General features: G+C 39.1%; 1 protein-coding gene and 1 long non-coding RNA gene across 4 annotated transcripts in view; one reads left to right on the top strand and one right to left on the bottom strand.

The window, feature by feature from the left end:
- SPEF2 (sperm flagellar 2) overlaps positions 1-11,029 on the bottom strand; it is a 203,793-nt gene extending 192,764 nt beyond the window's left edge. The window contains exon 1 of the mRNA XM_054555468.1: positions 10,212-11,029. Coding sequence (XP_054411443.1) covers positions 10,212-10,269 — 58 coding nt within the window. The 5' untranslated portion in view covers positions 10,270-11,029. The remainder of the gene's footprint in view (positions 1-10,211) is intronic.
- Positions 9,064-13,242, top strand: part of LOC129059374 (uncharacterized) — a 125,076-nt gene continuing 120,897 nt past the window's right edge. For all 3 annotated transcript variants that reach the window (XR_008525213.1, XR_008525211.1, XR_010139936.1), the window contains exon 1: positions 9,064-10,599. This is a non-coding gene — a long non-coding RNA (uncharacterized LOC129059374). The remainder of the gene's footprint in view (positions 10,600-13,242) is intronic.

The raw sequence follows: 13,242 nt of genomic DNA, 5'->3' as shown, positions 1-13,242 counted from the left end.
TAAAGCCATTTGCACCTTCTTAAATAAAACCTCCTGAACATAATCAAACTTCTCCTTCATGGTTCAGAGGGGACACTATGGCCCAGTTATTGTCCCATGCAATTACGGAAAGATAGCCCAGGGGAAAACTGACTTTAGAGCCAGAGATATCTGTGTTGGAATCTTGGCTCTGCTGCTTACTAGCTGTGTGACGTTGGGCAAGCTGCTTCATCTTCCTGAGTTTCAGCCTCATGTCTAGAACAAAGATAACCATATCTATATCTTATCTCAGAGAGCTATTTAATATTAATAGCTCTCTTTTGCAGCAGTGTTTGAGAATTGCTGGGTACCATGCCTGCCACATAGTAGGCACATAATGATAAGTGCAGAATTTTTTTTTTTTTGATGGAGTCTCACTGTGTCGCCCAGGCTGGAGTGCAGTGGCCTGATCTACAAGCTCTGACTCCCGGGTTCAAGCGATTCTCCTGCCTCAGCCTCCCGAGTGGCTGGAATTACAGGCATGTGCCACCACACCCAGCTAATTTTTGTATTTTTAGTAGAGAGGGGGGTTTCACCATGTTGCCCAGGTTGGTCTCTATCTTTTGACTTCATGATCCACCCGAATCGGCCTCCCAAAGTGCTGGGATTACAGGCATGAGCCACCACGCCCAGCCGAGAAAAAAAGTTTTTTAAGTGTTCAATAGGATTTGCTTTTTTAAAAAATGTTCTTAGTGTTGAGTTACTTGTATTTTTCTTATAAAGTAAAATATATAGAGTTACATGATATTTAAGGATTATATATAAAATAAATTATATTATCATAGGCCAAAACCATCATCTCTCAAATTACTTCAAAATCCTCCACAAATATTCAACATGCTTCCATCAGGTTAACATATAATATAACATCATATTATATTAAATATAATATTTTAACATCAGTTAAAATATTATATGACATTGCAGTATCACAAATTCAGTTTTGCCAGATTGTTCTATTTTACCTGTCTGACTAATAATGAGGTGGCTAATTGACAGTGAAGAAATAACATTTCTTCATGATTTGTAGAAGTGATGCTTGGTTGTGTGGTTGTAGGAAGGTGAGCTAAGTTGCTCCATAACAGCCACTACGCAGTCCTCACTCCAAAGATTACACCCTATCATAATACTTTTTTGCATATCTGATACCAGACCACAGTTTTCTCTAAGACTTTCGTAATATCTGTTCTCAAAACCCTTTATACTCAGAGTAATACCTCAATCCTTAAGTTGAGTCAATACAATAATAAAGGTAGTTTAAAAAGATGTCAATGATTCCCACTGATTCTGTGTACTCAGGGTAAGCTCTTGAACTGTCTAGAATTAGAATCTATTAATTAGGTTACATAATTTTTATATGCAATAGAAAAAATAAAAGGTAAAAAACATTAAGGGGAAACAATACTTTTGTCTATGGATCACTTTAGCAACAAGTAAAGAAATGAAACCTTTATAAGCTCTAGGAAAATGAAAGCTTCCAATCACATAAACTTGTGTTCAGCTATAGTTCATGTGAGAACAGACACATTGCATCTATTCTTAGAGTCCACAGTCTGGCACCTATTAGTGGATTTTAGCAAGCTTTTCCACAAACAGACCAGTTTTATCATCATTTTAAAACTATTCAGGGCAGAATGATCTCACTCTAAACCCATGATCCATTCTTTCAGAGTTGATGGTTTGATGCCCTTCCTATCAGTCATATCTGTCCTTCCGAAGCTATGTCTTAATGTGAAACACTGAAGCAACTCTTGAGAAAATATACTTAGAGAACAGTATGTCCTAAAGCTTCCAGCAGGAGAATTTGAAATTCATGGCATACCTGAGCTTTATAACTCAGCTAGATCTATTGTACCGCCTGGAACACCTTACAGCACAAGTTAAGCTTGAGCTTCATAACCTAGGCACTGAATTTTTCTGACTTTAATGCAACACCACTTGAATATCATAATGCCTTTCGATGCTACTAAAATGAGGATTGGCTTGATCTTATACTAAATGTCATCTGTCATTCAGCAAGTGTCTTCTGGCTTCATACCTCAGTAGTCTTTAAAGCAACTGCAATCCAAAGGGTTCCTTCTGCTCCAATGGGCAAAAGTGTGCCACCCCCTACTGTGTCACTGCAGCTTTCTCCTTCCCTTACAGACCCCAAAGCTCTTGTTGCCACCATGACCCTCAATGTGCCACCCAGGGTGCTCTAGCTGTGTCTTTCACCTCTTCTGTCTGTTGCTTTCTTCTGTCTGCCTCTTCCCTTCTCTCCTCCCTAGCCTATCCCTATTCTTCCCTTAGTTTTCTAAAGAGCCACTGGACGTAGAACCATTATTCATCCATGGATGTATCTGTGTCTTTCTATTCCTACGCCATCAGGGTATTGTCCCAGTTTTTGGCTTATTGCTTTCTGTTCAAGAGCTGTTGCTATGTTACCTTCAGGTAATCTCTTTCCCTTCCTGCCTCCCTCTGGGGTTTGCACTGTGCCTGTTGTTCACGTTGACTGAATGCTGAAAGTCTAGCCCAGGAATAACTGGGGAATACTAAATCCCTTTCCTTCATCTTCAATGTGGCTGACAAACGGTCTGTAGCAAACCATTTTCTACAAAAAGGTCACCAGAAAAATAAAATCATTACCCATTTCCTTTGAAATGGCATGGCATATTAATAAGGCAATTATGATATGGATAAAATAGAGTTGTTTATAGTATAAAGGTTAAAGAACGATAGTAAACACTTAATGTACTTCATTGTCAGAGTAATTTATAACAAATAAGCAGGTACCAAAATATCTGTCTGAAGCTTTTTATGCATAAGACACTTCAGATTTACCATGTGCCACATCAGCAGAAACTAGAACAATGAGTGACAAATACAGCAAATGATGAAAGCAATAAAGGGGAAACTTGGAGAAAAAAATTAAAAGAAAAAAGAACACATATAGGAAATTAGACAAACAAAGAAAAAGCTGAAGAAAAAGTGTATACACTAGGACTAATAGACTAAAACGTATAAAATAAGAAGACAGGGCCGGACACGGTGGCTCACGCCTGTAATCTCAGCACTTTGGGAGGCTGAGGCAGGCAGATCACGAGGTCAGGAGTTCGAGACCAGCCTAGCCAATATGATGAAACCCTGTCTCTACTAAAAATACAAAAAGTAGCTGGGCATGGTGGCACATGCCTGTAGCCCCAGCTACTTGGGAGGCTGAGGCAGGGGAATTGCTTGAACCCAGGAGGCGGAGGTTGCAGTGAGTTGAGATTGCGCCACTGCACTCCAGCCTGATGACACAGCAAGACTCTGTCTCAAAAAATAAAAGAAGACATATAGGAAGCCAGAGAGAGAGAGAGAGAGAGTAAGCGAGAGGACAAAGGTGATAGGGAGAGAGAGAGACAGTGAGGAAAAAAGGAAAGGCAAGAAAAAGCTTATTTTTTTCTCTTTGGTTTGTCATGTTCTTCTTCCCACAAATGTCACTGAATACTATGACTAATTTCAGGACGCCCACCTCTATAAACTAATTTGCACTAACAATTGAAATTTTGTAGGGGGAAAAAGAGGCAGGTTGACTCCAGAACAAGGAACAATGAAGGAATATGATAAGTAAATAAACCATGAGAGCCCAGTGACAACCTTCATCCTAAACCCAAAATTACTTACATCTGGGATTAAAATTATTTAGCAGCAACTCAACCCTGCCTCTAATCTTCTCAACCCTGTCTCTAATCTTCCAAGCCACATGCCTGGTCCCCATCACTAAAGTTTCCTTTTCTAATAAATCTTTGATGCGGGCCTCTGTGATGGGTCTATGTTAGGCTGGGACAGCAGGTGAAATGATCTATGTGCCTTTCCATCAAAATGGCCCTTAGCCAGCTGGAGGAAGCACAGAAAGCCAACCACATTCCACATGGTGATAAAGAGAGCACAGGTTCTGGAGAAAGATTCTCTGTTAGACTTGTGGCTCATTTACAAGCTGCTTCACCTTGGGCAACTATGTAGCCATAGTTTCTCATCTGTAAAAATGAGAGAGTGATGGGCTCTACCTCATAAGAGTAGTTTTGAGAATTAAATCTTATATGTAAAATGCTTAGCATACTGCCCGGTCAGTAAAAGCTCAGTGATTATTTTTATTGTTATTATTACTGTGTTCTAATTTAAGAAGACAGGTCATATTAATTACACAAACTGTAAATAACAGATCCTTAATGATTACAGTACAAACATTCGTGTTTAAAACACAATTCAGTACTCAGGAAGCAAATATTTGGCAATTCCTGGCATTCATATACAGGTCCACTCTTTAGGCCTGATAGGCTATAACTCCCCAACTGGTCTGGGGAAGCACCTGTACTTAAACACAGTGTATTTCTACAGCAAAATATTTAAATAGTCACATTCAGTGAAATAAATAAGGACTAAACAGCCTTATGGCATTTCTGGTCAGGTTTTGCTGCCAAATGAATAATGTACAAAGTTGCAGTTTTCAGAGATTTTTGGATTCTAGAATTTTTTAGGTAAGGGACTGCAGACCCATACCATTTTATGCTCAGTGGCATTTACTTCTCCTTTACTCGAGTAGGAAAGATCAAGCCTGCACTATCAACTACATTTATAAAGGCAAGAAAATTTACTTTCATTTGAGATTAAAAAACAAAAACAAACAAACAAACCCTGCTGAAGGCTTGGAACTGGCATGGCCCTATCAGGCTGTGGTGTTCCTAGAAACCGGCTGGGTGCTCACAGCTACGCCTTGGCATTCTCCAGCTGAACATAACCAATTTCACAGCACACCAACATCAGACTCTGTGACATTGATGGATCAAAAAAAAAAAAAACAAAATCCCTCTGTAAACATGTCTGAGCTCAGACCAAAACAAGAATATTGTCCAAAACACAAAAATAACCAAGTATGTCCCTATTCTGGCCAATAAGAATGATTGCTGCTTCTCTACTAATTATAGCTTTGCTTTGATTATTTTTCTCACCTTCTAGATAAGATTTATTAAGATACCCAAATCATAAAATTGCCAATGCTTATGGACAGGATTTAATTCACAGCAAGGCACCACTTCCTGGAACCCTCCTCAAAAACACCTAACACAAGCCCAAGTCATTTCTAGCACCTTCTTACCGAGATGCCCCACAGTCCTCATGGTTCATGTTCTCTCTTGTTACAACAAATCTATAAATCTAACTTTGTTCAACTACAGATGTGTCCTATGATCTTTGGCAGGGGATACTGACGTTTTCTTTCCTTTGGTAAAAGAATAGGATGGTCAGTCTTCACAATTTTATCCTTTGAAGGCTTTATCATAATTGAGATTTACTATCTGAAACTAAATCTCAATTGCTACATTATAACCCTCTTTAATTGTGAAAATATTGAGCATCAGTCTTTTCTTGAAGCTCCATTTCTTAAAATTTTTGCTTTGATTTACACAATAGCCTTCTGCTACTAGACTTGCTGTATTAATTTTTAGTCAATGAAAGCCAAGTTTTAATCAAGAAAAATGCTGCAAGGCTAGCCAGGAAATAGCAAAATCTGTTGCTTTACGTCAGAAGCAATAGATTTTCTAATGATTCTGAGTGTTTAAGTATGAGAAAATGTGTAAGGTTTAGACTCTGGGTTTAAAGAAGACTAGAACTAAAAGGCAGTAGGCCCAGAATCTCCTGCTAACTTGCTACTACCTAGATGCATAATCCTAAACAATGCTCTTACCACATCTGATTAGATTTCCTCATCTGCTAAAGAAGAATTAAATGATGTCCAAGATTATTTTTCAGATCTAAAGTTATATGATTCCGTAATGTGGTAAGGTTACCACAATACATTATGAACTATTGCATAAAAATAAATATTCAATGGGATTTTTTTATATCTCTATCTTTTCTTAAAATAAAATATGATCCTTCTGAAAATATTAGGACAAAAGACCAAATCAACAAAGTGTCATTAATGCATGAGAGGATGCCCCTCAACTTTGGGACAACGAGTAGAAAATATCACTTTCCAAAAACAAATGCTACTAAGATTTAACATAAAGTGACAAGATTAATCATCTATGGAAATCCACTTGGAAAAAACCCAAATCCAATTAACAAGGAGCATAGATTGTCTCTTAAAACTCACAAAAATATATCTATTTAATTTTTATATATATCATGTAAGCAATGATTAATATATCCCGATATATTAATTAACCTTATTTAAAATAGGAATATGCCTTAACAGTAGAATAATTCACAACTATTGTAATTTCAGAAGCTTTTGGTAGTAGAAGTCACATTGGAAAATACTATTGAACAGTGTGGCTTCCCTAAGTACTGTAGGCCAGAGGGGCAGGAATTCTGACTCTAATCTAATCTAATTTCACCTGTCACTGCCATCTAGATGAAATACCTCTAGATCAGAAAAAGTAAAACACGGCACATATTAGCTTTGACTGCCCCTCCAACAACTGAACCATTATTTAGCCTCACAAGGCAGCAAATGCACAGGCTTGGCATTCTCTCCTGTTTCTTTGTCCCAACAAGCAACTATGGGCTGGGCCACTTCTAAACAAACAATAATTCACTCAACTTTGCCACTTAACCATCTAGGAATTAGGTTATGCCCTATGATATTATAACATGTCTAGATGGCTGAATTTTTCTATTTCTTGTGACTTCAAATGAAAAATAATCCTTACAAAAAGAGCTCAAGTGAATACACTTGAGAGAGTTACTTAAACATATATATTCATGCCTAAGTTTAAAACTTTAATGTACAGTGTAGGACCTAAAAGCCTAAGTTCAAATTCTAGTTCTGCAACCTACTAGCTGTAAGACCTTGAACAAATTACTAAGCCCTCTCCTCCTCCTGACTCACCTGAACATCCAGGGCAATACCTCTTAGGGTTGTTTTTAAGATTAAATAAGAAAATCTATGTAAAGAGCTTAGAACAGGGTATGGTATACCCACATAAATGCTCAATAAGGGATAACTTTCATTATTTATTATTCTTTCACTTGTAGACTTCATTTGAACTCCATATAACTTTTCCACAAGCTCCCACAATACTTTATTATAATATGCTTACGACATTTCAACTAAAGTATTAAACCTCCTTTTCTTCTATTTTGTCATGTGATGTTTGGCTTCTTTTGATTTTTCATCTTTAATGCTATATTGAATTTTCCCTTCAAATTACAAAGTCAATATAAACAACAAGCCAGATAACAGAGATGTATAAATAAAAGCTACCAATCTCCCACTTCCCCAGGGTAATCCCTATAACACACTTGTTTACACCCTTCCACACTTTCCTCTACGCTTACGCAAACCATAATATGAAGACTCATGTGTAAGTCAATAGTCCAGTATATGTCTTTCCATAAACTTTTCTTCATGCTCATATAAATGTCCATATTCATAAGTGTGTGTTTCCCAATTGGTACAAATATATAATTATACTAGTCACAATAAGCTCTAACTTTTGGTTTTTACTTGACAAAAATACATAAATATCCTTTAAGCCAAAAGTTATAGCAGCTAACTCATTCTTTGTAATAACTGCATAACAATTCATAGTATGAATAAAGCACCATTTATCCAAGCATTACACTTTTGAAGGATACTCAGATTGTTTCCAATTTTTATTTTTGCCCCTGTAATTCATGTAGCAGTAAACATCTTTGTTCAAATATCCTTATATATTGGTGTTTTATTTTTATTTGATAGATGCTGAGAAGTAGGATTTAGCATTTATGTCCAAAGTGCTATTTTAAATGCTTTACATTTAATATCCCATTTAATCTTGATACAACCAGATGAGGTATCATTATTATTGCTGTTTTTAAGTATGATGAAATTTAGGTAAATAACTTATCCAAAAGATTTCCAAGCAGTCTAACCTCCAAGTTCTTGCTCTTTACACTTCCCTTACCCAGAAATTGCCTAATTACTTTCCCCAGAGGTTGCACCCACTCACAGTCCTTCCATGATAGATTCTACAAACCATCCAAAGCCTTCCATTGTGCACCACAGAACAGTTTATCTAATGATGGGACAGCAGCAGCAGGAAATGTGCTTCCTTGAGTGCACAAATCCTAGCTTGTTGGCTTACAAACACAGTTAAGTGTGTTCCCAAAGACCTTTTACAATGTGGAATCTGGTTACCTCCTCGAGGACTCTCTTGCTCTATCTCTCTTACAGTAGTTGAGATTTAAAAATTAATACATTTTGCTAGTGAATGGAAAGCAGAATACTCCATTAGAACGGGGCGTCTCTGCTAGCTTCCAGATCTACACTTCAGGAGCAGAGATGCCAGGAATTTTCCATTCATAGCCTAAATGTTGTTAAAATTCTTACTTAGTCTTCAGCCCTTTTATGTTTACAGAATGAAGTCATTCTTCCTCCACCTCTCAAAACCAAAATTCCCAAAACTAATTAAAATTATAATGGCATCTACTGTTTTTATTTTATGTATCTTTATTAATTTCATTTATTTCTCCTAAAAGTATTTCAAAATGTTGCAACAGAGTTCTGGGGACTTCAGCAAAGGGTGTTTTTTTGTTTGTTTGTTTGTTTTTTGAGACAGAGTCTTGCTGCGTCGCCCAGGCTGGAGTGCAGTGGCGCGATCTCGGCTCACTGCAACCTCTGCCTCCTGGGTTCAAGCGATTCTCCTGCCTCAGCCTCCCAAGTAGCTGGGACTACAGGCACCCGCCACGACGCCCGGCTAATGTATTTTTAGCAGAGACAGGATTTCACTGTGTTGGCCAGGCTGGTCTCGAACTCCTGACCTCATGATCCGCCCACCTCGGCCTCCCAAAGGGCTGGGATTACAGGCGTGAGCCACCGCGCCCAGCATGGGTGTGGTTTTTACTAATAAAATAAATGAACTAAATTAAACTAAGCAATATGTAACTGCTTTTCTTTTAGAAGAGTACAACTTAAGGGCATGATATTTTATTTTGGCTCCTATGGTGAGACAGGAATAAGAAACAATAAATGCTAAATATTGTCCTCAGTCCACCATATTTTAGCAAATAAACAGTTGGAGACACAATGGGATAATAGTAGAATACCAGGAAAGAATTTATTGCTGTTCACAGGGAGTGTGTAGATGGTAATTTGACAAAGAAAGAGTCTGAGGTTTATGCCTCAAGAAATGCAACAGGAGATGCTCCGTGCTAAAGATCCTCATGCTGAGAGTATTAATAACTACTTTGCACCCACAGAAACACTACCAATCTAGCAACTTCTGTGGATAAGCTAAGGTTGAACTGGCACCACTGCCTCTCTGGTAGCAAGCTGGTGTTAAGCAAGTTCTTCTGGGAAAATGGACTGAAATGACTTGCCCTGAAAACCTCTTCCCTTAAGCAAAAAAAAAAAAAAAAAAAAAAAAAAAAAAAAAAAAAAAATACCAACTGAAAAATGAACTCCTACTGAAGAATTACAGGGCAGTCAAGGAAGCTGCCAGCATGTAAAATTGTCTCTGTGGCTGTCAGACTTGGAAACTTTGGGTGGCAACTGCATGGTTAGGAGAAAATTAGGTTGGTGAATAAGGTCAGCCTTGGGCAAGAGCCAGTAGTGACCAGAAATAGCTAGTTTGTGTTTTGGAGCTTAAAATTTACTAAAATTTGTAAATGTTAACATATTCTACATTAACTTATTTTACACCCACCCTCCCCTGCTGGTCAGTTAAGTATGGAAAGCATTATTAGGTCCATTTTATAGAGAAGGAAACACATTCAGAGAAGGTATTGTAACTTGTCCAGTGGCTCCATATTTCATCGACTAGCCACCACACCACGCTTCTGCTTCTGGTGATGTGAAGGAGGCATCGTTAGGGTCAGACTTACAAAGTCCAGCAAAGTTCCCTCTCCACAGAAGCAAAGGAGACCTTCCTAAACCCTCTGATTGCCTAGAACCACATCACAAAGTCAGAATGCCTGCGGTTTGGGCCCACCGTGACAAGGGTAACTCGAGAGCGGCACAGTGGGGACGTGACAAGGCCTTGCCCTGGCTGGGGTGAGCTGTAGGGAGGTGGTGGGAGGGACCTGGGGCACTGCCCAGCCGAGTTGCTCACTGTGGGATGCTGCCGGCTTCGCAGGTGCCCCACCTGCGCAGCTCGCGCCCCGCCCGCCACCTTCCCTGAGTGCGCTGCGCTGCGGGCTCTGAGCCCCGCTAGCCCCTCAGACGCTCGCCCCTGGCCGTGGTCACTCACTCACGGTCCGGGACACCTTCAACTCTTTGTTGAGCCACTGGCACAGGATCTCCGACATGGTTCAGCCGGTGCCTCAGACCGCAGGCGGGTGCTAAAAAACTCTCCAGGAATCAAGCCTGCCAGCCCGCGTCCTCCTGTTGCCAAGGGCAACCCTTTGCTAAGGAAGCGTATCCAGGCTGGAACTAGGCGAAAGGCCTTAGAGAAGAGGGGACGCTAGGGCTCAGCCGCAGAGGACAGAAAATCGTGTTCCGCCACCTGCTGGCGGGTAAGACCTGAGCGTGCGCCAGCGCAGGAGGAAGCAGTGGGGGCCTGTGAGAGAAGTTAGGGAGCAGTGGGTTTGAGAAGAGGCGAGGCCGGAACACTAAGGGACACAGCAGGAGCTTCTTAGGTGAGCAGAAAGTAAACCAGAGTCTCCGCAGGGCTCCGTGGCTCACGCAAATAATCCTACCACTTTGTGGAGGGGGTGGCGCTCGACCGAGCCTGGGAGTTCAAGACCAGCCTGGCAAGGTAGCAGAAACCGTTTTTTTCTATAAGAAATTAGGCGGCCGTGGTGGCGTGCGCCTGTGGTCCCAGCAGCTCAGGATGCTGACGTGGAAGGATCCACCCAGGAGGCGGAGTTTACAGTGAACCGAGATAGAGCCACTGCACTCCAGCCTGGGCAACAAAATGAGACTCTGTCTCAAAAAAAAAGAAGAAAGACGAAAGAAGAACAAGAAGGAGAAGGAGAGGGAGAGGAAGATGAGGAGGAGAAGAGGAGGAACAGGAGGAAAAGAAGAAAGAAACAGAAGGAGAAGAAGGAGAAGGAGGAGAACAAGGAGAGATCAAAGAAGAGGAAGAAGAAGAAGAAAAAAGAAGTAGAGGAAGAAAAAGAAGAAGGGTATTTGGGGCATCCATCACCTTGAGTATTTATCATTATATACGTTGGTAACATTTCAAATCTTCTTTTCTAGCTATTTTGAAATATACAATGTATCATTGCTAACTATAGTCACCCCGGTTGCTAGCTAATATTAGACCCTATTTCTTCCATCTAACTATAAGTTTGTACACATTCACCAACCTCTCTTCATTTCCCCTTCCCACCCTCGCATCCTTTCCAGCCTCTGGTACTCATAATTTTGTTCTCTATCTCCAGGAGATCAACTTTTTTAGCTACCACATATGAGTAAGAACATGCAGTATTTGTCTGTCTGTTGCCTGGCCTATTTCATTGAACATAATGGCCTCCAGTTCATCCATGTTGCTGCAAATGACCTGTTTTCATTCTTTTCCATGGACAAATGGTATTCCATTATGTATATATACCATTCTTTCTTTTTCCATTTTTTTTGCTGATGGACACTTGGATTGATTCCATATCTTGGCTATTTTGAATAGTTCTGTGATAAACATGTGAGTGCAGGTATCCCTTTGATATACTGACTTCTTTTCCTTTGGAAAGATACCCTGTAGTGGGACTGCTGGATTTTATGGCAGTTCTGTTTTTAGTTTTTTGAGAAACCTCCATACTGCTTCCCATAGTGGTCATACTAATTTACATCCCCACCAACAGTATGAGTTCCCTTTTCTCCACATCCTCTCCAGCATCTGTTGTTTTTTGTCTTTTTAATAATAACCATTCTAACTGGGGTAAGATGATATTTTATTGTGGTTTCGATGATTAGTGATGATGAATTTTTTTCATATACCTGTTGGCCATTTGTACCTCTTCTTTTGAGAAATGTCTGTTGATGTCCTTTGCACACTTTTTAGTGGGATTGTTTGTTTTTTTAGTGTTGAGTGGTTTGAGTTTCTTGTATATTGTGGATATTAGTCCCTTGTCAGATGAATAGTTTGCAAATATTTTCTTCCATTCAATGGATTGTCTCTTCATTCCATTGATTGTTTCATGTATTGTACAGAAGCTTTTTAGTTTAATATAGCCCCCAGTTGTCTATTTTTGTTTTAGTTGTCTGTGCTTTTGAGGTCTTATCCATAACATTTTTGCCTAGGCCAATGTCTTGAAGTGTTTTCCCTATGTTTTCCTCTAGTAGTTTTATAGTTTTAGGTCTAACATTTAGGTCTTTCATCCATCTTGAGTTGATATTTGTATGTGGTGAGAAATACTGTTCAGCTTTACTCTTCTGCATATGGATAGCCAATTTATCCAGCACCATTTATTGAAGCGGGTGTTCTTTCAACATAGTTCTTGGTGCCTCTGTTGAAAATCAGTTGGCTGTAAATATGTGGATTTATTTCTGGGTTCTCTATTCTGTTACATTGGTCTATGTGTTTATTTTTATATCACTACCAAGCTGTTTTGATTACTATAGCCTTGTAATGTAATTTGAAGTCAGATATTGTGCTGTTTCCAGCTTATGCTGTATTAATTACTGTAACCTTGTAATATAATTTAAAGTCAGATACTGTGCAGTTTCCAGCTTTGTTCTTTATGCTTAGGATTGCTTTGGCTATATGGGCTCTTTATTGGTTCCATATGAATTTTAGGATTGTTTTTTCTATTTCTGTGAAAATGATATTGGTATTTTTATAGGAATTGAATTGAATCTATAGATTGTCTTAGGCAATATGATCATTTTAATGATATTAATTTTTCCAATTCATGAACATGGGGTGTCTTTCTATTTGTTTGTGTCCTCTTCAATTTCTGTCATCAGTGTTTTGTAATTTTTCTTGTAGGGTCTTTCACTGCCTTGGTTAAATGTATTCCTAGGTATATATTTTTATTGTACTAATTGTAAATGAAATTGCTTTATTTATTTATTCATTCATTGGTAGAGATGAGTTCTCTCTATGTTGCACAGGCTAGTCTTGAACTCCTGGGCTCAAGCAATCCTCTGCCTTGGCCTCCTAAAGACTTGGGACTACAGGTTTGAGCCACTGCACCTGGCCTTCATTTGTTTTTCAGCTATTTCAGTATTAGTGTACAGAAATATGACTGATTTTTCTATGTTCATTTTGTATCCTGCTACTTTATTGAATTTGCTTATCAGCTGTAAGAGCTATTTGGTGGAGTTTTTAAATTTTTCTA

Source organism: Pongo abelii, chromosome 4 (genome assembly GCF_028885655.2).
Source record: "Pongo abelii isolate AG06213 chromosome 4, NHGRI_mPonAbe1-v2.0_pri, whole genome shotgun sequence".
NCBI lineage: Eukaryota > Metazoa > Chordata > Mammalia > Primates > Hominidae > Pongo > Pongo abelii.
Note: the sequence above shows the minus strand (reverse complement) of the source record. Positions and strands in the feature narration are given on the sequence as shown.